The 24,660-nt window shown below is 42.7% G+C and overlaps 1 protein-coding gene across 1 annotated transcript in view; it reads left to right on the top strand.

Moving 5' to 3' along the window:
• Window positions 1-24,660, top strand: part of col14a1b (collagen, type XIV, alpha 1b) — a 164,220-nt gene that overhangs the window by 101,296 nt on the left and 38,264 nt on the right. Inside the window, exons 22-29 of the mRNA XM_085345751.1 lie at window positions 6,523-6,639; window positions 11,878-12,027; window positions 14,993-15,067; window positions 17,839-17,978; window positions 21,086-21,209; window positions 23,240-23,383; window positions 23,558-23,722; window positions 23,895-23,933. Coding sequence (XP_085201877.1) covers window positions 6,523-6,639; window positions 11,878-12,027; window positions 14,993-15,067; window positions 17,839-17,978; window positions 21,086-21,209; window positions 23,240-23,383; window positions 23,558-23,722; window positions 23,895-23,933 — 954 coding nt within the window. The remainder of the gene's footprint in view (window positions 1-6,522; window positions 6,640-11,877; window positions 12,028-14,992; window positions 15,068-17,838; window positions 17,979-21,085; window positions 21,210-23,239; window positions 23,384-23,557; window positions 23,723-23,894; window positions 23,934-24,660) is intronic.

The following is a 24,660-nucleotide window of genomic DNA, read 5'->3' as shown; positions in this document are numbered from 1 at the left end:
CAAAAACGGTAATTAGATTACCGTTACTTTCCCGTAGGAACGCTGCGTTACTGCGTTACTAAAACCATGATTTTTTTGCGAGAATGTCTCATGACAGTGACGTAAGCGAGTGCGCCGTTGGTGACAACAGCTGTGTGCAGATCAACAGTGGATCACATATCGATTGTGGGAGAGAGTATGAGCGTGCAGCGTTTAAAGCGTGGAAGTACTGACCTTACTTTGAGTTTGATTCCATAAAAAGTGACAAAAACATTAGTGTCCGCTGTGCGTGAGAAGAAAACTTCTTTTTACAGCGAAAAAAACCCCTAAACTTCCAACAAGCACCGAGTAGCTACGACGTAATGGGAAACTCACAGAGAAACTCGCAGATTCTTCCACTGACCGCGGCACACCTGCACCAGGGTAAACCTCCGCCTGCCCCACTCCTGCTTTACAGGTGAAAATAGAGCAACAGGACCGCTGAGTCTTTGACTTTATTTATTTTCTGCTGTGTTTTACTTGCATCTATTTGAAAGACTGAGTGTAAACACACAAAATATTTTATTTTATGAGCTGGAATGTGCAGAAAATAGGTTTAAATGTTAAACTAATTTCTTCCAGTCAGAGAATGTTGCATATAATTAAATGTTTGCTTGATGCATAAAGTTAAAAGATTAAAACTAATAAAACAAGTTTTAAAAAGAGACTTTTCCATTTGATTACATTTTGTATGATGATTATGCAGAAAAAGTAGAATTGGGCTGAAAGATCTATCGCTTTATCACCTACTCAGGTTGTAAATCGTGCTTTTAAAAAATAACTAAGTAACTAAGTAATTAATTACTTTTGGAAATAAGTAATCAGTAAAGTAACGGGATTACTTTTTTGGGGAATTAATCAGTAATTAGTTACTGATTACTTTTTTCAAGTAACTTGACCTACACTGGTTGTAATGCACTGATTTCATCAGTCCTTTCAAAAACATGTTAACTGTTTGAATGTTATATCCTATATGCTTTAATGAGGAAGAGCACTGCATCTTCCTCTTACCTAATTCTGCTTTACCTTTATAAAGTGTGATATTCTCTGTGGAGCTGCAGAAGGAGGGATATTCATGTGCGACTTGCTTTATTATTATTATTTTATCTGCAATCTTCATTTTAAATGACTTGTGAATGTGCTGAGAAGTGCATGCACTGCAGCACGTGCATTTTGGCAGCTGGTAGTGTAATTGCGACCATAAAAGCCATGAACATTAACACGCCACTCAGCTGCTTGTTAATGCAAACGTCCACGCAGCCAATCACATTGATGGTGCAGTTAGGGATGACGTGATGGAGAGATGACCTGCTGTTCAAACTGAGCGTCAGAATGAGGAAGGAATGACATTTAAGTGACTCTGAACATTTCGTTCTAGTTGGTGCCTCATGAGTTGGTCTGAGTATTTCAGAGGCTGCTGATTGGCTGGAACTGTCCTTCCCGTAACCATCTCCGGGGTTTTCAGAGGTCAGAGGAGTGAGTGCTTGAGCTGAAATGAAGGCGACAGTAACTTAAACCAGTGTTGCAACATATGCAGAAGAGCATCTCCAAATACACAACACATTGAACCTTGAAGCAGGTGGGCAGCAGCAAACAACACTGCGTGCCACACGCACATTTCTATTGCAACATTCAAATAGTACAATCAGAATCTGACACAAACATGAAAGCATGGATCCGCCTGCCTTGTGCAGGTTGTTCCTCATGGTGGTCTAAGGGTGTGGGGAATCGTTTAAACACTACACCTCTATGACCACAGTCTACCATCTTCACTGCACTCAAATGGCCTCTACAGTCACCAGATTTCAATTCAACAGAGCACTTTTGGGATGTAGTGTAATGGAAGATCCTCATCATGGATGTGCCGCAACAATCCTATGATGTCAGCTTGGACCGAAATCCCTGAGAAATGTTTCCCGCCCTGGTTAATGGTAGCAAGGCGTACCCGATGTAGAGTGTATTCCACCACTGTGGTGACTAGTCCCAGTTTAACAGGTGGTATTATAAGGAGAACCTAATTATTGTATAAATAAATGCACATGTAAATGCCATATTTGTCAGTATTGATGTTTAAGGGGATTTCATGAGCCGGTTATTTAATTTTATAATTGAGCTGAAAAACTCAGCACGTGGCCCCGCCCCTCCCTGAGCCTGGTTCTGCCGGAGGTTAAAAGGGAGTTTTTCCTTCCCACTGTGGCCAAAGTGCTTGCTCACAGGGGGTCATGTGATTGTATGTATTATTCTAGGGTCTACCATACAATAAATAGCCCCTTGAGGCGACTGTATAAATATTACTGAATTGAAAAGAACCAAATATTGCAAAAGCTATGATCGGCACTGACTGGATGTGTCAGACGATCATTATTATTTTTAACTTAAACAACTACTAAAGAAACACAAGAGTAACTGGTTTGTTTTAGCTTTGAAGTAAATGAACTTGACACAAATAACAAACCACTTTCATATTACCTGTGGCACTTTTTGAAAAAAGTCATTTGAAAGTCCAACCTTTTGCTTAATTTTGTATATATATATTTATTTTAATCAAATATGAGTTCAAAATCTATTTAAGAAAATAAAGATAAAAGCAACTATAAACTACAAAGTATACCTTTCCTGCACCGTGATGATTTCCCAATAGACCAGTACATCTTTGCTCTGCTTGTTCTTAATTGTTCTGTTGGCATTTTCTACCCAGGATCATTTATACACCTTGTTATTGGTTTTCTCGGCCCATTCTACCTCTTTGAGTACAAGTGAATAAACAATATCATCTAATCTAATCAGAGAGCAGTCAGACTCCTGCAGGCTCAATATCTTGATATCCATCTGACACCTTTAATGGCGACTCCACCTAATTACATCCCAGTGCTGGAATGAACTGTATGGATTTAAGTTATCTCACTTGTGATGTGGACACTTCCTGGGGCTCTGTGAGTGTGTGGCCTGGTTCAATCAATCACTTGCTTCTCAAGTACAATCATTAGAGTAGGAGCCTGGATTTTCCTCTCCTGCATGATAATTAATCACTTCAGTGCAGACTGGCCTATCGGTGAAATAGCCCTTTTTGAAAGGTCTCTGGTTTGATCTCCATGACAGCCAAAGCATCCAGTGAAAACTATGTGTCCTTTTGAAGTGTCCTTGAGCAGGACTCCGAACCTCTACCCTTTTATCCGCTCCCATTGCTCTCTGCGCGAGAGCTCTCGATACAAGTGTCAGCTAAATGCCCGAACATGCAGCTTTAAATGGAGCGTGTCACTTTGCATTGGAGCCACAGTTTCCGCTGCCTGCATGACAATTAAGCACTTCTTGGTTGACTTGAAGGACAAGTTTGGAAGGAAAACGAGGAAAAAAGAAGGGGATGAACTCTGACAAAGATGGAGAGATGGGTTGAGTCGAAAAGAGAGCAAGATGATGAGGCCAGTGGGATCCCAGGAGGTGAATGGAGCATCTGTCATATTGCTCACCAGCATGTTAATGAAGCCAATGGACCAGCAGAGCTTAGTGGGCTGATGTGTCAATGTCACGCAGAGGACGAGTATCATGGTCGTTGTGGCAAAAAGAAGAATGACACTCCAGGTTATCTGCTTACACTCGTATACCTAAAGGTTTATGAAAGAAATACCCCAGAAAAAATGTTGTATATGGCCTTTAATGCTTATTGCAAGGATGCAGCGAAAGGTTACTTGTTGTGAAATACTCAAAATTTAAGTTTTAAGTTCAAGAATTTCAAAAGTAAAGCAGTGATTTAGAAGTAAAGCATGAAACAATCAAAGCGTGTTGAAAGCCACAGAGTGGCCATACTCCGGACACATGAGGGATCACTGAGGTTGTCCTTCCCTCCTGGATCGGCTGGAGCTTTCTTTAGGTGCCTTCACAGGTTTGACAAATGTCCAGCTGGGATAACCACATTTACTCAGCAACGTCTTGCTCTCCTGCTTCCCTGGCCGCTGTGTCTGTGGGGATGGTGTTCGATCTGTATTGTAGCGTCCTGATGGCGCCCAGTTTGTGCTCCAGTGGATGTAGGTTTACGGTACGCATCAGCTTTTAAATGTCCCCCACTACTGATGGAAATCTCACAGTCTAAGAAGGCTAACCTGCCACTTTTCATATCCTCCCTGATGAATTTGATGTGTCGGTCCACTGAGTTAATGTGATCCCTGAATTTTGGTCGTCCTGAGATTTGATTTTCACCCACATACCTGAACCAATGACTCAGTGGGGTTCCACTGTTTCCATGTAGAAGTTGGCCACAATGGGTGAAACTGGGGAACTCATGGCACATCCACCCACCCACCCGTCCACCATCTCATAGTTATTCTTGTCACACAAATTGTTTTTGTGCTCTAATCAGCTGTTCAAGCCTTTTCACAGTGAAATCGAATCTTACTTTAATGAATTTACATCAAATATCAATCTACTGGTAACAATCTGAGCGACTCGATATTAAGGGAACAACCAGAAACATTATGACCGAAGCTTCCTGCACATACAGATTGTGTGGCATTTAGAAAAGTGCAGCTGTTTGGAGACGGGCTCTCTCTGCGAAACAGAGCCTGAGAAACTGACATATTTTGCATCTTAAAAGATACTAATTAGTAAAATAAAGCTGATGACCTAATCGTTAATGTTTCCATGTCTCATGAATGTTGCGCATTAGATACTTTTTCCATTGCAGTGGGAGCACGTTGGGCAGGCTAACGTAGCTCTTTATATCTAACTCTTTACAGGTGATCCTGCATCCTTTGTTAGGATATGTCTCCAGTGCTCGGTTTGCTTGAACATATCTGTGAGCAGCATGTATGTGCAGAATATAAGTTTCCTGAAGAGCCTCATTGTAGTTTTTACAAGACAAAGAAGCAGCTGCTTTACATCCATCTGAGCTCCTTTAACTCGCAGGGAGTGTGAGCGTCTCTGCCCAGCACGACAGTCTGAGGTCACTCTGCTTGTAAACGGTGCATTGCTCTTTTGGGGGTGGGAGTGAGTAACTGCCCAAATGAATAAGCATCATGGGTTTTTGTTAACGAGCGTGGGCGAGATGGAGTCTGAATGTGCCGCATCAGCAGAAACGGAAACGCTGCGCTGGATTGTCGTGGTGAAGTGGGACCACTGAATCAAAGTTACTGCTGATGATTCTCAACATTTTCCTCTGTGTGAAATTTACCAGTAATTCCTGTCGAATATTGGCAGATTATCAGTAGTAGCAAATTCAAACAGCTGGAGTGTTTTGCCTCCCGCTGCCTTTACTGTGTCGACATATATGTAGAGATGCTGACTTAAGAATCCCTTTGCGTCTCCTCATTAAATCACTTGCTGAGAGGTTTGCAGGAATATTATGCAGGGATACATTATGCATTTGTATGAAGTTCACAATAATGCAGATTAGATATTTGGCTCAACTGGAAATGTTCTGTTTTGTCAGAGGGAATGATACTGAGCTGTACAGGCCATTACCAGCTCACAGAGACACGCATGCTAATGTTCTTCAGCTGGGAACAAGAGCTGCTTTCAAACGTCGCACCATAAAAGCGCATACATACCATTTGCATAAACAGAGTGTGTGTGGGTTTGTTTGTGCGTGTGTGCATAAGCCAGACTTCTGAAGCAAAGACAGTGCAGCTACATTTCTGTGTGTCTGTAAATAACTTCAAGAAAGTGCACTTTGGTGTCCTTGAAACCAACTGGCCAGAGACTTTTGCATCTGCCGTGTGGAAACAGGATGCCGTGTGGTTCCTCAGATGTGAGCTGAGTGCTGTTAAACATATATATAGCTTTGCTCTTATGGCAGTATAGAGAGGAATGCTTACAAGTTTATAATGCACATTTTTAGGCTTCCAGAAAGGTTTAGTTTTATGTCTCAATGCTGCTTTTGTTCGTGTCCAGACTCATGACATCAAAACTCGTAGCCTCCGCCACAGCTGACTGTAGGAGAATAGCAGAGACATCAAATTACATTAAAATGTCCAATAATACAGCTGTCACTGACCCACATCACATCTGTTCTAAGACTAAGAGATCTGAGACAGATTTTAGCTTTAGTTTTTGGAAATATCTTATCATGTTCGGTTCAATTTAAATCTAAATAACTTTCTAAATAATTAAGTTTCTAAATAACGAGAGCAAATGTTAGATATGTACGTAAAAAACTGAAACCTCCACAGCCAGTCGTGGGCTCCTGGTGTGAGGAGGCTGCTGCTTGTCTGATTGGTGAAATGTTCTTGGTGCATGCCATGAAGAGGCTCACGGTGCTGTGATGTCATTGTTCCAGTATTAATAAGAGATGTTTAAAGTTGGTAGAGAAATATGTTTACTGCAGAAACCCCACATTCCTGAGCTGCAGCTCTTCATTCACTGAACCAAAGCAGTCGTTGAGCATTTAGTTCTTTTTGTAAAACTCAAACACGGTGCTCCGAGTGACAGATTCAAGAATGGAATTTGGAAATAACGTCTGGGCCCGTAAATATCTGCTCTGCAAGTAAAAACACCTTTTCTGTTTCCCTGCAGTGTACCTGGGCGTGACTAACCTGAGTACCTATCAGGTGAGGATGAACGGGCTGTGTGCCCAGTGGCAGCCTCACCGACATGCCAGCGCCTACAGAGTGGCCCTGGAGTCGGCGGTTGGTGAGTGCAGTGATGGCAGCGTGATTTTAAAGGTGGTTTTATTCCTTCTGTGTGATGTTTTGCTCGTACTCCCATCTGTACTGTGTATGTAAGCAAATGAAGGTCAGCCTGAGGCGTTTGTTGCATCATGTAAGTAAATATTTCTCAGTATTAACATTTTAAACTTATGAACCTGTTCTCATCATGAAGGTTTGTAGTTATTATATTTGCAAGTGGGATTCCTTTCATCCCAGTATCTCTGCTTGACTACGTGCACAATCTCAAGCTGCTAAAAAAAGACTCGTTTGTAGGTGGTGGAAGATCTGTCAGCACGTTGGACGGTTCCAGTGTTTGTGCCAAGCTTCGTAGGCACACCAAGGAAACACATTTCTGATCTCTGGTTCTGAATTAGGGAAAGACATTGTGCATGTATTTTATTAATGTTTTAAGGTTAGATTATTGAGAAGTATTTACAGCTTTGTTTGCAGATATTTAAGATACAGCTGTGTGAACATGTGAACCCCAAACATCCAGGTCACACGTATGGATACAACACAGAGCAGTTTGGATTTCTTTGTCCTTAATAAGCACACAGTCTCACGGCGCACACCTGGAAGAAGAAAAAACGAACTCTGTGCTCTGTTGGAGGAAGAAGGCCTGCTCTTTGAAACTGTGAAGCACCGTGGAGGGAGCGTCCCGAATCGGGGCTCATTTGGCACCTTGGGGCACGGATGCCTTCCAATGACTTGGAGAGCAATAAATTTCAAAAATGTGTCAAGAAATTTCAGAGGAGAATGTCAGGGAATCAGCCCGTGACCTGAAACAAATAAATCGAAACCATAATGATTAAAAAAGAATACAAAAGGTCCCAACATTAACCCAGCTGAGACGATGCAGCAGACCTCGAGTGTGCTTTTTCAATCAAACCATCCCACAAGTGCCGATGACCCGGAACCCTTATATAGGAGTTCTCCTCATTGTTGTGCGAGTTTTATGAGCCATGAGAAGAAATGGTTGCTGCTGTTGGAGCTAAATTCAAAGGTTCGCTACCTTCTCCCACCCTGCACGTGATTCCTCAGTCTGTCCTGTTTAGACATGAAAATGACTCTGATGAAGATCTCACCGTTCTCCTCCATATTTATATAAAGCTCCTATAAACACTGTTAAAACAAAACATGTCCAGTAATCTGGAAAAATCTTGCCAATAAGCTTGTGTACCAGATCAATATTCGATTATCTTTGTGTGCCTGCAAAGCTTGGCACAAACACAAACGCTTGGCTTTACAGTGGGAGTCACTGAATCAAGAAAAACCTGCTTGCACATATTTTAAATACACAATACGCTAAATTTTCAGTGTGAATTCACAAACATTTTGCTGCTATATGTTTGGAGATGTTTGCAAATGCGATATCAGTGCAAACGTGCGAATCTGAACTCTTCTCCCATCATGCTGCTGGCTTTGGATTAAGGCGAGGAGTTAAACGTGACAGTGCATCGCTTTAGCATTTACAGAATACTGCATGCGTAACTGTAATTCTTCCCATCAAACTCCTACGCTGCATATCCAGTGCAGTAGGAGAGCAGCCTCATTCATACTCACATGCTTTCATCAGTAGGAGTTTCAGTATGTAGCTGAAGCAGAGGGTCCAATTTTCTGAATCCCTAAGCAGCCGGAGATGACAAAGATATTGTTGTATCCCATCGGAGACGTGCTGACACTTTAAAGGTTTAGCTGTACAATCAGACACTGTGCCGCTCTGTAGAAAAGGAAGGCTTACGGATCACAGCACGGGTGACATTTACATTTGCTGCACGAGGTAAAATAAAGCGAACAAAAAAGACAAAAGGTCGCGATTACGGCTGCCGAGCGAGGAGATGTGCTTGTTACAGCAGTGACAGTAATTATGCCCTGTTGTGTCTATTCTCAGAGGTAAACTTTAAGGAGGGGGAAGGAAAAAGTACAGTTATTTTCTTCTTATGAAGTTTTCTGTTGAAGTTTTGGTTGCACCTGCAACTTCTTTCCTCTGATTGTGACAATATATAATTTTTTAAAACAATAAAAACTGAACTGCTTCTATTTAGAGTTCATTATGTGTGGGAGTGTGAAGAAGAAGGGAAGTGAAGCCTGCCGTCTGCATGAGTCAGTGCGCGCGTAAACGGCAATCAAGCCGTGCATCCCAGCGTTAGCTTGAAGTGTGCCGAGACTCTGGCAAATTCAACAGATACGTTCTGCTTGCAGAAACGTGTTTTTGTTTATAGCCCACCGCTGACGTTCGTTTAACTAGACTGTCAGCTAATTAACTTTAGTGTCATGCTAAATTATGCCTGCATCGTTAAACATAATAATATAAGCTAGGTGGCTGTAGTGGCTCAGTAGTACGTGGTTTATGTATGTATAGCAAGCAAAAGCCCCCGGGTTTGATCCCAGGAGGAGACGCAAACCCCTCGGCGGGGGGGGTCTCGAAAGGGAACCCAGAGTATAAATCTGCCAAACATCAAACATGCGACAGTACCTGCTGTGGTGAGGCCTTGTGAAGAAGGAAGCAGCAAAAGTACAAAGGTGTCTGCACGTGTGAGTAATAATAATAAATGCCCTTGTTTTTACGGTGAGATTATACTTTTAGACGCGCAACAGAAGGAAAAGCACCTTTAATTTTTTATGTTATTTGCACTTTGGCAGTAAAAAGCGTCGTGCAGCTCTACAAAGTTTGATTCAGGATAGGCCGACATGTCCACACATCCTGCTTCTGCCAAAGGTTTCTTCCAAGTGCTTGCTTATAGGGGTCCATTTGACTGTTGGGGTTGTCTCTGTGTTACTGTAAGGTTTACATTACCAGGTAAAGTGCTTTGTTTAGGTTGGTGCTTTAGAAAAAAAAACAAAATTGAATTAAATGAAATTTACTAATGCAGAACTTTTATAAGTGCAGTTGATTAAGACTGGAACAACACACCTGCAACGGGAGTCAGACAAGGATCATTCCACCTTTCATTAATACATGCACCGTACAAACAAATTCAGATTTACAGGAAGACATGTCCTCTCGGTGGAAGTCAGATGTAAAGCTTATAAGTAGCAGCTAGTTGTGCAGCTAGTTGTGGTTCTCTGTTGCTTCTTGCTTCTTACCCTGACTTTGGTGCTGTGATGATCCCTAAAAATAAAAAAAATACAAATCTAACTATATCTATTGTTTCTAAAAACATGATCAAGGATTACAAGATTCCCACAGAGAGTGGGCATTCTTGCTAACAGTGTAGAAGTTCTCCAAATGCATATTTAAAGGAACGGTTTTCTAATACATGGTTCACCTATGATCCTTTTCTAAATGGAACCAAGTAGATCGTGTCCTTATAATCAGATATAATATGTCCACTAAAATCCTGCGTTTGTCCCTTACATCCCTCACAAACATGTCTTTATTTAGAATTCCTCTTTAGCTCTGCACTTCCTCCACTACAGAACAAATTGGCTGCAAGGCTTTATTACAGCATTTTGATTGGCCGTCAGTGATGGTCCCCAAACCAATATTAACTTGATGTTCTAGGAAGAAAAACAGCCACATGGCGACAGCAGATACACTTTCACATTACCTCCAGTGTCTGTTAAACTCTCCTGAAACTCTCTGCAATTTATTTATGAACTGATGAACTTTAATGTGTTTGTACGTCAGCTGCCAAACAGGCCACTGCACCAAAGTCACCTCTGTGAAGCAGCCGTATGCTTATAAAAGTCATTTCCTCAGTTATGATTCTGTGCAGCCACCAACAAAAACAATAGTTCTTTGTCTGACACTGAGAACACGTCCAAATAGCATCAAACAACAGATGGTCTGGCCCTGAATCGATTTTAAACATCCACCACTCAGTCAGCACCTCAAAGCTAAGACTAACTTTTAATACAGCCGTCATCCACCAAATAGGAAAGTAATAGCTGTTATTCATCACCTTTAGGCGTCCAGCAATAACACTGGCGTCATTAACGTCACATAAAAGGCACAAATTCCCCCGTGTCTCCTCGGGGAGATCCAATGTGTTGGTTCTCTCAACACACAATGAAGCTAAATAATGACTTATGTTAGAACAGCTGGTAAATAATTACACCTGCTGCTGAGAATGGGGGAAATGTGTGATTATCCTGTTTTATTATTGAACAGGCTGGAATTTAAAGGGAATGGAGGGAGGTAAATTTAGGGAATAGGGTATAGAAAGAAAGACAGAGTGTAAAGTGTGTTTTCATACATCCTCCTGCAGGACAGAAGGATTTACCATGTTCAGCTAGAATTTACAGAAACAACTCTTTGATCTTTTCCTGCACAGGATCCATTCTTCACCCTTATTATGGTCTTATCCCAGTTTAGCTACACAGGAATGTTGTGGTGCATTTAGGCGTCTCATAGGTTCCTCTGCCTGATGACTCCCTCACAGCTCGAGCTTCCAGCCAATGTGATTAAATCATGTCACAGATTATATGCAGTATTACTCATAGCGGCACTTCTGGCATGGATTCTGAGGGATTGAACTCGATTTGATGATGCCTGAGGAAAAAGGAGCATTTATGGGTTCAGTGACCTTCGGTGCAGAGGTGGCGAACTCCAGGCCTCGAGGGCCGGTGTCCTGCAGGTTTTAGATCTCACCCTGGGTCAACACACTCAATCAAATGATTGGTTCATTACCAGGCCTCTGGAGGACTACGAGACATGTTGAGAACTTAATTTAGCCAAATAAATCAGCTGCGTCCTGCTGCTGCTGCTCACATTGGTTTGATTCACTTGACTTGACTTAAACTGAGATTTTTCCACCCATACACTCCCACCTGTGTAGTTTCGTGGTGAGCTTGTCCCATTATCTTTGCACTCGATGCCTCTTTAAGTCATTAAAATGTTCCACCAGTTCCCTGTAGTGAAGTAAATGCTTGGTGTTTCATGGATAACAGGTTTTTCTTGGAAAACTGTTTGACATGTTACCAATGGACCCTGACTGTTAGGATGGAGTGAACAAGTACAACAGGAAGGTGTTTGATTGGTTCAATAATTGGATTTGATTCATCAATTATTAACAAACCAAGCGAACAGTAGCATCCTAATGACAACAAAGATAAATAAATGCTTTCATTTTCAATCTGTGACAACGTGCTGGGTTTACGATGTGTGCAGATTGCTCTACACACTTGCATGTGCATGCACTTGCTTTTATTTCTGCATGTGACAAATACAGAATCATTTTTGAGAAAGATAAAGATGTTCTTTGTACTTTTGTTGCAGGCAGCCAGAAGCAGGAGACGAGACTGAGCGGGGGAGCGAGCAGGCACTGTTTCAACAACCTGAAGCCCAACATGCAGTATAAGATCAGCATCTACGCTCAGCTGCAGGACGGGACCGAAGGGCCTGCAGTCACCACCGCTGAGAAGACACGTAAGGACCTGAGCTTTGAACACACGTGTCATTCACATGTTGCAGGTCGAGGTGCACTGCAGTTCCACGACTGGATTTCTCCTGCTGCTGCTATTTTAAGATCACTGCACAGAAGCCTCGTTTACATTTACACTTGTGTGTCTCTGTGTGTGCTGGGTTGCTTCCACTCTTTCAAATTGGGCACACTTATATATTGCATGCCATTGCACAAGATCTTAATTTCTGACGCCAGTGGCCAACGTTTATCTGATGCCAAGGTGTCCATTTATCCCCGGCTAAATATTCAACAACAGTGTAATGAGGAGCTAAAAGGCTTTTAAGAGTGCAAATATTTCACAGTAAATGCATTTGTTGAGGGTTTCTCCACACCCCCAGAAACTCTTGAAATCAATGCCTCAAATAAGCTTAAAGATTTATTTTTAAATCTTAAAACGTTGATACTTTTCAGAATATAACGAATCGTGTTTTGTGATGCCAAAGTTTAAAATGTAAAACGTGGTCTCCAGGTTGCTGACAGCTGCTGCCGTGTGTATTTTGGGCAGAAGGTTTTTCCAACTTGGCTTTGTGGGACTCAAAGCAGTGATCGCCAACACAGGACTGAGTCAGGCAGCTCCAACAAGGCAGGCTGCAGCAGTCCCCTACATTTATTCAGCAGTTGCAGATACAGACAAAGAATAGTTTGCATTAATGTAAACACAGCAAACAGCTGGTGTAGAGAGAGCACGTGGGAATTCATGTAGTTTCATTGAGTTCTGATTGGTTATGTTGGTCGTTCATCATGTCTCTGGAGAAACAAAAGAAATCCACTGACAACAGCTGTGCTGCAAATATTTATTGTAATCGTCAATATCAGCCTAAAATTTCACGATCCCTACATGACCTTTGTGTGGAGACTGGCCACTTTTATTTCTGATAGGGATGCATGTGTGTAGTATTTCCCATTTAGTGTGAGACAAATGTTTCAGAGCAGGCGCTCTGTCCTTTTTCTTATTTGTGTGTTCTATGAGAGAACTAATGTGTACGACCGTAATGCCGTCGCTCAGTCATTCTCGGGCTCGTTTATTTCGACCACAAACAGAGGACTGAAAACTTTGGCTGCCTCTAAGGTTGTCAGATCTGCAGCCAATTTGAAGCTGAAAAACTGGGAAATCCTGTAAACTGCTTTTTGATGTGCAGCGTTTCGCACAAACCCACTCGTGCACTCACCGCCGACACATCCAGAAGTACTTTGCCTCCTCCATTCGATCTGCCAAACGCCCGTTTTAAAAGCGCCCTTACATGTGTCATAATAACAATATAGCAGAAGCACACGGCGGGGAAACACACACACAATTATACACAAACTGCTGTCAGCTGTCATCGGTTTAAGAAGAAGCCCGGTCCGGGCTGGGAGGACGATCACGTCATTTTCAACATAAAACATCTTTTATCCTCGCCGGAGCGCCGAGTGCTGAATCCTCTTCCTTTTCAGGATGAGCCTTTTGTTCTGCAGCAGCAGCCCCAAACACTAATCAAGACCCACTGTCTGGAGACGGGAGGGTGACGGGGTGGGTGGGCTGTTGTTTTATTTTCAATGAGGCCCGTGTGCAGTAAATTCACTACTCGCTTTAGTTACGTTCAGCTGTATTCAACACTTTAATCACCAGCTTCACTGCAGAGATGAAGAAGTTTTAATCAACTGCTTTGAGAGCGCGCACACGTCAGCGTGTCTCACGTGTCACTTTATAAGATCCACCGTGTGTTGAAGAAGCGCGCGAGATCACAGCCAAAGCTGCGCGACGGTGCAGCTTTAATAACGAGTCGACCAAATAACTGGATACAGGTTTGTTTTCAGTCAGCACAGCTGCCAGCAGCCGTGCTGTGAGACTCACAGGGTTCCAGATGGATGCAGATATGTGCGTGCTGTTTTATCTGTTTTCCATTGTTATTGCAGCAATAACAGTATTGATTTAGTAACGGCACTTGATTAGTACAATCAGCAGGGGGTATAAAAAATACAATAAAATGGATAAAATAAAAGTTTTTGGAACTGCAGGCAAACTCAGTTTCTGATAAATAAAAATGGCGACGCCCTGCTGATGAGAAGTTATTTGGCTAACCTCCTGTTCCTGGTTGTTTCCTCTGCACTGTGTTCAGTGCTGCTCTGAGTTTTACAGTGCAGGTGATGATCACTGGAGGTCCTGCTCTGCTCTCATCTATGTGCACATTTGCAGTTTCAGCTCAGACCCACAGACCAACTTTTACTTTGAGCACTTTTATTGTTCCTGAGGTCGCCGTGAGTAAACTCAGAGGTGAGCAGCCTGTTTCCTTTGCCAACTGTCTACAGTGCACTGAAGTGAAGTGAGAATGACGAGCCGGGAGAAAAGCATAGTTCAGAGGCGGCACGGAGACGAGAACCCGCAGAATTGAAAACGAGACAAAGAAAATATCCAGAGATACAAGAAAGAATGTTCCCTCCTCGAAGCTAAGCAGACATTTGTTTGCTTGAAGCTGCTCCCGTCTGTACCGCAGCTCTGCAGTGAGCCTCCACAATGATTTATTGCTTTGTTTTGATGCAAATGAAAGCCAGAGCCTTTCCTCCAAATGACTATCCCCATCGCTGCAGGCAGCCACTACTGAATGCTCCCTACCTGCCATCACAAGTAATTCTCAGCCTCAGGTAGCTGATTTACTGTCTAAACAGCGCTGAGTGCATAAACACACAAAGACGCTCAAAGACACACGTAGAATACAGGCAGGAAGTCGAAGGCAGAGACAGTGGGAGTGCGCGTTGGACCGCAGCTAACACTGTGATCAGTGCAGCAAATTATACATGAGCTGAATGTAGTTACTGTACACGTTTGGGCCATACGTGAGCGCTCTGTGCAGTTTCACCGCGTGTTTCACTCAGGGTCATGTGGCACACGAGGGTTGTTTTGTTATAGTTACAGGCTGTCACATCCTCATGTGTTTGTTTGTTCTGCAGTACCCGTCCCGACCCCACCACCCACCAAGCCCCCGACCACCACGCCTCCACCCACAATCCCTGCTGCCAAGGAAGGTAGGAGAGCAGTTCTAATACTGTTATTGATCGTCTCATCTTTCGATCTCTTTGTGTTGATGTATTGTTGTTGATGTGTTTTGGTGACATCAGGCTGCATCCAAACAGCTTCTTTTATTTATTTCTTTTGCTCAGTTTTCAGTAAATATGTATAAATATTTATGTATTCTAGTTTGACTTGTTTGTTTTTATGAAACGTTTTGCATAACCAGCTTTGATATTCTGATTTGTAGTAGGAGACCTTTTATTATTTTACAGGTGTGCAGTCAGATATGTCAGTGGCCCCCAGCCCCCGGTACCGGTCCGTGAGTCGTTCGGTACCGGGCTGCGAGATTTGAGGCTCGGGTGTGAAATTTCTGGTTTTCAGAGTTTTTATCGTTAACTTGGTTTCCCTGGGTTTTATTGTGTCTTATTTTGAAATAAATATTTACGCGTTACCATAGCGACCAGAGAGCATTAAGGGGCAGAGAGGAGGACGTTACTCTCAATGCTGTTGGTGCATTTCAGGAGAATCAGAATCAGAATACTTTATTCATCCCGAGGGAAATTAGGGGTTACAGCAGGCAGCACGCTAATGGCGCATGCGCACTTACAAAGGAACCTTCTGACCAACTTTACACAAACATCACATTGGGCAGACATGTCAGAAGGTAGGCTGATAGGAAAAAAACAACGAAAATACACTACATGAGGTAAGAGGAGGAGAAAAAAAACTCCACTCAGACTGAGCTCCTAGTGGGAGAACAGTTTGATAAAAGAAAAAACACCTCAGCACAAAAAGCACATGACTATCAATACACCATAGAAACACGAGACAAGCAACAGGGCGGGTAAAGGGTAAGAGAGAGCCAGCGTAGACAGCGCATCCGGTCCTGCAGCATCTGTGCTGGTCCAGTTGACTGCTATCATCCCCGGTAGGGCACAAGCATCGAAGGCGTTGGAAAGGGAGGGGGATGAGTGAGTGCTTATCAGTGTAAGTGTGTGTGTGTGCGTGTCCATAGTTTAGCTGAGACAGTGTCCTTCGGCCTATCAGGCTAAGTAAACAGTCCTCCAGCCAGGAGGACGCTGCTAATAACGTTACACAATTACACAGTACATCCACGTTTACTATTATATTTACAGAGACAGTTTTTGTCGTATTATTTTATTTTGTTGTATTTATCCGCGACACCTTAAAGGCCGTGAAGATAGTGTCTGACGTGAAACCGGCCCGTGGCCGCTGTGATATGTGACACACTGTCTGAGATTGGCACGATGACTTTTTCTTTATTAACATGACTGAAGTCCAGGCACTAACGTTTTGTACAATTCACTTGATAAGTGGAGGACAGTGGGTGGATAGACTGTACTGTAGTATTTTATGTGTGGACTGTGTACCACGATTGGACGAAGCCTGGCTGAGTCTGGAAAGTGAAGCCAGAGGCTCGAAGAGGCTTTTCGGGGACCTGGTGGTGTTTCAGCTGCGCCCCCACAGACAGCTGTTCAGAGACTCCCGCTTCACTCACCATCCTCTCAGTTCACAATAATTCAGCTGTTAGGTGCTGTGATTGTCAGTGTCACATCTCTCCACCTGTCAGACCCACAAAGTGCTGCACAAGCCAGTTACATTATCACACAGCAAAGACGATGGTTTTGTAACCTGGTAACAAGAGTTTGAGATAAGTTCACGAGCTCTTTCCTCATCTGGCAGCCATAGTTACCAGTTACCTTTATTTACTTCTTATATAATCTTACAATGTGGAGAATGGATCTTTGAAAGGCAGAATCTTCATTCACTGCACTTATTATGAGATTTCTCATTTAAGTTAAATATAATCTCTCTGTACTTGACACGAGCTTTAAATAGGCTGCCAGACGCATTCAGGGCGAGCGTTAAATGATGCACTTAATCTTCAATTTAAGGCCAACTGTTGCCTTTTTCACTCGGTGCTTTGTTTGTTTCCTCGTGTGGACGACATTGAATAGTTGTACACTCCACTGGAGCGCCGTCAGAATAATAGCATCGCGTGAATGTGAATGAATGTCAAAGATGCTTTCAGCTGCTCTGTCAATGTTCTGCAACCACCTGCAGTTTTGACAGCAGTGAACCAAAGTGTCCTTACAAAGAACGGGTGAATAATTCTAACAATCAACTTACAAAATATTATATTTGAGCAAAATAGCAATTTGAGTTTCACTCAATCTGTTTTCAGACTTCAGAACAAAGTCAGTTTGATTCCTCCTGAGATGTGTTTATGAAATGTTTGCAATAAACAAAGAGTCGAATGCCGGATTGAAGCCGTCTGCAGATCAATGTGGCGCCGGCTGACCCTTAAATAGGGTTTGATTAGAGGAGAGAAGGAAGTGATTGGAATGACTTTCGAAGAGCAGCAGAAGCAGCTCTGTGTTTTGCATTTCATGTGTTTCAATCGTTTACAAGTCGAAAGCTCTTTGAGTGCAATTAATCACAGGATTGCTTCACTCACAAGCTGCTTTTATTCATCGGTTTCTAAATGAAGCCAGTTTGTTTATTTTCACGGCAATAAAGCGAACAAATGAAAGCAAGTGGATAAATATGTGTTTTTAATGATAAATTATCCTTCAAAGTAAAAGAAAGCCAATCAAAAATGATCACAATGAACGTTCCAACAAAACCCTTCAATCAGCTATTTTCAAGCTTCCATACAGCAGACTCACAACTTTTTACTTATTCCCATTTGAAGTGTTGCCTTTGTGAGTCAACCAGTTGCTGTTGTTATGTTTACTTCATGTTTCTCTGTCTCCTCGTTCAGTCTGTAAAGCTGCCAAAGCAGACTTGGTCTTCCTGGTTGACGGTTCCTGGAGTATCGGAGATGAAAACTTCCTGAAGATCATCCGTTTCCTGTATAGCACCAGTGGAGCTCTGGACCGGATCGGCCCGGAAGGCACACAGGTACCACCGAGGGCGACCTGTTAGCCTTTAGCAAGCAGTTCTCTGAGAGCTTTGGCGTGTGTTGCTTCTGGTAGCTCTCAGCGCCGTGCTTTGACTGACAGGTTGTTGACAGACATGCCACAGAAATACCAGAAAAACAATGACTTGATGGGAAAATGTGCACTTTGCCTGAGGCACAGCAGGCTCCTCGTCCTCAGTGTGGATGGTGGAGGTTTGCCGCGCGCTGCTTTGGCAGCACAATGAAAGAGATCATCAGTGGCGGTGTCAGCGCTGACTGTGGGTGGGGCCATCTACAGCCCACTGCACATACCACACCTGTTTTATCAATGTGTGAAGACCAGCCTCACACTGTCATACAAACCCTGCGTGTTGTTGTTTTTATGGATAAATATCGTTTTATTATTCAAATATTAATTAACCAAAGTGTTGTCGCCTGGAATGACGCTGCAACGGTGCGACTGCGAGCCAGCGATGGTCATCGTTTGTTGGCTGATGAATCTGAAATCATAGAATAGAATTCAACTTTATTGTCATTGCACATGTCACAAGTACAAGGCAACAAATGCAGTTTGCAGAAAGTGCTTTAGCAAAAATATAGATATATTACAAAAATGTGTCTATTATTGGTATGAAGGTGTGTTATGAATATGCTATAAGCTTGTACAGGCTGTGAACAGGATATAAATATGACTATACAGAAATATGAACTATACAAGTTCTAACAGTTGTAGAACTATAATTATTATTGTACAGAGTGATTGTCTGTACAGCAGCTACAGTGAGATATGTGGCTCCTACAGAGGTTCTATAAAGTGCTGGTGGGTCAGTCCCTGTTATTATTGTGTGTATGAGGGTCCAGTTGTTTGTTTTTGTCCAGTGTGTGTGTGTGTAGGTGGTTGTGGGTGTGTTTAGTCCATGAGTTTAACGTGGGTCAGCTGTCAGGAGGCCGAGGAGTCTGACAGCTGTAGGGAAGAATCATCTCAGCAGGCTTGAGGTCAGGTGACTGTTCGTATGTCAGAGAGCTTTTACGTAAACGTATCCAACAACTATCCAAGTAAGTTCACACAGTGTGGAGATAAACAGCAGTGACCCCAGCAAAGCTGCTTCCCTCTCCATCACTGCTGCTCCTCCACCCTCCACACATGCAGGGACCGTCCTCTCACCTGTCTCACGAAGAAACCACAGCTGGATTCATCAGTGTCACATTGCAAATGTGACACTGATGAATCCATTGGTTTAATTCCCATCTTTATAGTCATGATTCTCAGCAGTTCTCTTATTATTATTATTATTATTATTATTATTATTATTATTATTACTGTCAGCCTGTGTAAGACGTGATTGTCTGTAGCTGTTAATGTGGAGACGTTTGTTCTAACGAAGACCATTTCACTCATGATGTAGCTGCATATTTATGTTTGCCAACACTACCATTGATACATCACAGCTGATCATATGAAATCATCTTTGTGGAAAGACTTAAAGACCGCGTGCTATGAATTTTCTTCTTACCAGATCACATTTGATTTATCTTGAGTCATATCTTCACTATTGTGGGACGTGGCAGGAATAAGACTACCACGTGCACAGAGCAGCCTCCTGGGTAATTCAATTGTAAAAAATCTTTAAACTCAAAGATTTGATTTCTCGTGGTTGTTTCTTTGGCCTCGCTCGGACCTCTTCATCTAAATGAGTTTCCCCGTCATCTGTAGGAGCGTCTGATGCACCGTAGATGCAAAGAAAAGGGAAACTTTCCAGGACAAACTAGAGAAAGAGAACAAACTGTTTACATACAGCAGTTTTCTCCCAGTTGAGCTAAACCTCTTTTTCACTCCTGTGTTCAGAGCCTCGGTGTAGCGAGTCAGCACCAGCGCCAAGTTTCCTGTAAGCTGCTCTCATTTTGATTTTTTGTTATTTACAAATAAAGAATGTTCCTGAGTGGTCTCCCAGGTGGCCACAGCCCACTTCACTCATGAAACAGCTCATCTGCACGCTCTGTGTTACAGCTGCTCACGTGTCTGTCAGTGCTCCTCTTTCCTCCCCGTTCAGCTCCGTTCAGTCACAGTGGCATCAAGTATCGGCTCAGTTTGTCTGAGCTTTAGAGAACATTGTACATACTGTCTTTAAATGCTGTGATATACTGTAGAACAAAGCGTTCCAGGTGGAAGAAAACAACAAAACAGAAGGTAAATATGAACGTCAGCATGATTTTATGAAGCAGTCTAAACTAAGAGCTGTGGCTCTTTCTGAACAACAACCTGGATGTCGATCAAAGTAACTGAAAAAATCTAATCTGCCCTAAAGAGGGTTAAACAGGCTCTCACTAGCAGCTCAAACACACTGCCAGACTGATCCACTGGTGTTGGCCAAGAGCTCGCTGAGTGCTCCACCCAACTCACTGAGTCCTGTACCTGAGGCAGCGAGCAGCAGCACACAGCCACCCACAGCAGGTTCAAGCCAGGAACAGATGGAGAAGGAATACAAACGTTTTGAGTTCAAACAAACAAAAAATAATTGCTTAAAAATATATAGCGTGGGGTTAATGTACCTCACTGTTTTAAATTATCCCATCTAACACAGCCTGACTCTTTGCCCGCTGCAGGCGTATCATCCGCCCGTATTATCTCATACTTTATTATTGAAAACAAAAATCTATCCTCCATTTTTCATAGTTTTTAAATGTAATAATTCTTAAAGACCTGTCCAGTAATAACCTGATTCGTTAGGAATGATTTTGACGGGAGAATCGAGGCTCTCGTTGCAGCGGTGTAACCCTCCTCCGTCTCCATCATCATTATCCTTCTCTGCTCTTTGTGGTCGTTACAGTCGCTCTGTACCAGCCCGGGCTGTGATGCTGATCACGTGTAGTGATGCTGAATGTGGTTTCAAATAGAATCACGGTTGTATAAAAGTAATACAAACATGATGTTCACTTTCTAAAGGATGACTCCATTCGAGTCTAAAAGGAGGATTCATGGAGATCAGCTTTTCTGTATTCTGTGACGGTGCTTCTTCTCGTAGTCTCCTCCTAACCCTCGTCCCCTACACCTAACAGTGGCCTACTTCCTCTTTTGGTTTATTAGCTACGTTCATGTGTTTTGTGACAGGTGGCTATTGCCCAGTTCAGCGACGATGCCCGGACAGAGTTTAAGCTGAACTCCTACAGTGACAAGGAGGGTCTGCTGGACGCCATCAACAAGATCTCCTACAAAGGAGGAAACACTAAGACAGGTGAGGACGCGCACAGCATGCAGGCTGCTGCTTTTCTGTGAAAGCACTGCGTATGAGTCACTGACGCTGGACGAGCGTGCTGCTGGAGTCTGCTAGAGTTTCAGGATGACAGATGTTGGCGTGCGCGCTTGAAGCCGGTGCGATACAGTGTACGAATGTATACAAGCTGTGCGACTGTGACGGATCAAATCCGTCTTTACCGCGGCAGAAATAATCTCTAAATCTGAGAAAGACGCCTGGTCGAGACAAATCCACAGTGTAACGTGCACACGCTCAACACAACTCCCTCGTGACGTTATCAATGCTACTGAGCAGGAGGCGACCGCAAACAGAAAATGAAATCACTGTGGAAAAGTGTGTTGTCCTCTCGGCTCTGTGTCAACATGCGTGTGTGCAAGTCGAGCGTGTTCATGCATAGTCTTATTCATGGATGTGTGTGTGTGCGATGAGAGGAAGTCTGCAGGGAAGCAGTGAGAGTCATTAATCGCTGTTTACAAAGCAGCGCGGGCGGTTTCTCCTACAGGGATGAGACTGAGGAGAATAGATTTGTAACAGCGTCACTGGTGGGGAGGAATTCTCCCACTGCTGATGCGTTGCTGTAAAACACTAATCCTCCGTTTCTCACAGGAAGCAACAGTTTCTGGGATCGCCGCGTTGCAATTAGCAATGTGCTTTCTGTTGTTTCCAGAGGCCTAGAAAACGTCTGATCTCTGGATGTACTAACGGCCGTGCAGCAGCCTCACATCCAGGCAGGTGCTCATGGATTTGTTAATGACTCAGTCAAGCTGTGGTTTAAGGTGTGGGTCTGAGTAAATATACAGAAAAGAGACAGAAGAGGCTCAGTAGATGATCATTATTTGACTTTATGGGGTTTTTTCCATTTATGCACTAAAGACATAAAGTGCACTAGTTCCAGAGTTTCCTGATTCTTAAGCAACATGAAGACACGGCGCCGGGAAACGTCATGACCAAACACCAAAGAAGAAGACTCAAATCAAGAAACAGCTTATAATCACAATATATAACATAAATAGCAATAATAATACTACTAAAAATATAGTCATCTTCATCATTGCTCATTATGTTGGTTGTTGCTTTGTTAATTCTGCAAAATGAAATGAATATTAAAGCCTATGAAACAAATATTAAGCAGTGGAAAAACCACATGAGCCTGTATGAGCACATTTATAAGCTAGAAAAGAACAGAAACATTCAAATAAACATCTAAATATTAATATGTGATGGTAACTGTTGGTAGTAATGTGTAAAATTTGATCATAGTTGAAGAGTGTGAGTAAGTCGGGGGTCCCGGGTGTCTGGTGGGTGTCTGAGCCTGCAGCGCAGTGGCTCTGCAGAGTGGGGGGGGGGGGCAGCCTTAGATGTTGAGCTGGTCCTCCAGCTGCTGCAGAAACATGAATTCTCTTCACACATTCAGTGAAACTTGTGATGTGATTTCCCTGGTGGGACGCTCTGATGCAACACTCTCTGATGTCCTGTACATCAGCAAGGCATGCATCAATAATCGTGTCCTTTCATCACGATTAATGCTACAGTTTGGAGTCAGATCTTCATCCTGCACTGATGAATAATTAGCATGAAATTTGAAATTAACTGATCGTGTCAAGTTTATGTCGTACAAACCCTTAAGCTTCCTTTCTTTCATGTTTTTAATAGTTAACTCTGTAAACAGGGATCCTCTGAAGCTGATGGTGCTGCAGGATTTTCTGACTTCCTCTCAGAATAATGTCTGCCACACCGGAGACTGCAGCTGAAAATTGATTAATTTTGATTTCCCATCACTGCCAAGTCCGCTGTGACAGACCTGCAGCTCCGCTAATGACTTTTTTAACCAGAACAGATGGTGTGAAGTCAAATCAGCATAATAAAAAAATCCTCTGGTAATAGACATGTTGTTTCAAATAACTCGTCTGCTGCTGTTTCTCAACTACTGAGAATACGAAGCTGAAAAATTGCTGTAAAAGTAGAATATTTGGAGTTATTGGAGATGGTTGTTCTGTCTGCTCACTCAGGTCGAGCCATCCAGCACGTGAAGAAAAACATCTTCACAGAGGAGGCAGGAGCGAGAAGAGGAATCCCCAAAGTCCTCGTGGTGCTCACTGACGGTCGATCTCAGGATGACGTCAACAAAGTCTCCAAAGAGATGCAGATGGAAGGTCAGAACGGTTTCTGTGTGAAGCTCTGAAGAAGGCCTAGAGCTGCGGTCTGTGTTACTGGAAGGCCAAACTTCATCTGCCTTTAAAATGTGCAAGAGTCTGCGTTCATATTGCTCCTCCAGTTTTCCTGCAGTTGGAGACATGGATCTTTCTCTCTCTGAATTCTCATCAAAGGTTACATCGTGTTTGCCATTGGCTTCGCTGATGCTGACTACGGGGAGCTGGTGAGCATCGCCAGTAAACCCAGTGACAGGCACGTCTTCTTTGTGGATGACCTGGACGCCTTCAAGAAGATTGAAGAGAAGCTGGTGACCTTTGTGTGTGAAGCTGCAACTGCCAGTGAGTCCCTGACCTGACGTTAGAGCTAAATGTAATCCTGAAGAGATCCCTGCACTGGACATTATAGAGTAAATTATACAACATGTGGTGCTTTTTCCGTACATTAATAGAAATGGTTGAATGTGGTGGTTTCTAAATATTTGTCATCAAACTCACTTTTTGCCTTTCCCAGCGTGTCCGGCTGTGCCGATGAGTGGCAGCACGATGCCAGGTAAGAGCTGGAGCGCTACTGCAGCCAGCCTGCTGTGTCCACGTGTCCACGTGTCCATGTGTCCACGTGTCCACGTGTCACGGTCTCCGTTATGAGTGCTTACAGAATAACTTCAAATAGGAAACAGAATATAAATCAAGTGTGAGCTGTGGCTTTAATTTTTTTTTGATGAACACAATAATGTTAAAGCTCTAACCCTTCATTTCAAACAGTATGGAGAGCCAACACTGCCAACACATGTACAAACAAATAACTTAAACAACTGAGAATGTTGTTCATCAAAATGTCATTAATCATCAACATATCATTCTTTTTTATTATTATATTTAACTTTTCAGAATAAGCTGTTGCTCTGTTTTATTTCTTCTGTATTTTTTCTTTTCATTTTAATACATTTTAGTTATTTGTTTTATTTTAATAGCATAATTTACATATCCTCTTTTTGTGTGTTTTGAATAAATGCAAAATCAAATTAAATGGTATCTGTTTAGCTGACATTTCATGAATAAATAGATTTCTATTGGTTTTTGCTGCATTTATATTCATTAAAAATGCACCAATACATTTGCTGAATATGAGTAAGGGCCAGTATTTAACAGATGGTGTTTACTGTTGACAGAGACATCTGTGGTATCACATCAATATCTTGCTGGGCGAATTGAAGCTCTGAAAGACCGAACAGGGCAGATATGTTTTATAATGAAGAGCTCTGACAAACAGCAACAAC

Source organism: Diplotaxodon limnothrissa, linkage group LG22, assembly GCF_057381915.1.
Source record: "Diplotaxodon limnothrissa isolate DT_005_m linkage group LG22, D_limnothrissa_male_GT1.1, whole genome shotgun sequence".
Classification (NCBI taxonomy): Eukaryota; Metazoa; Chordata; class Actinopteri; order Cichliformes; family Cichlidae; genus Diplotaxodon; species Diplotaxodon limnothrissa.
The sequence above is the reverse complement of the archived record's forward strand: the minus strand, read 5'-3'. Positions and strand labels throughout refer to the sequence as shown.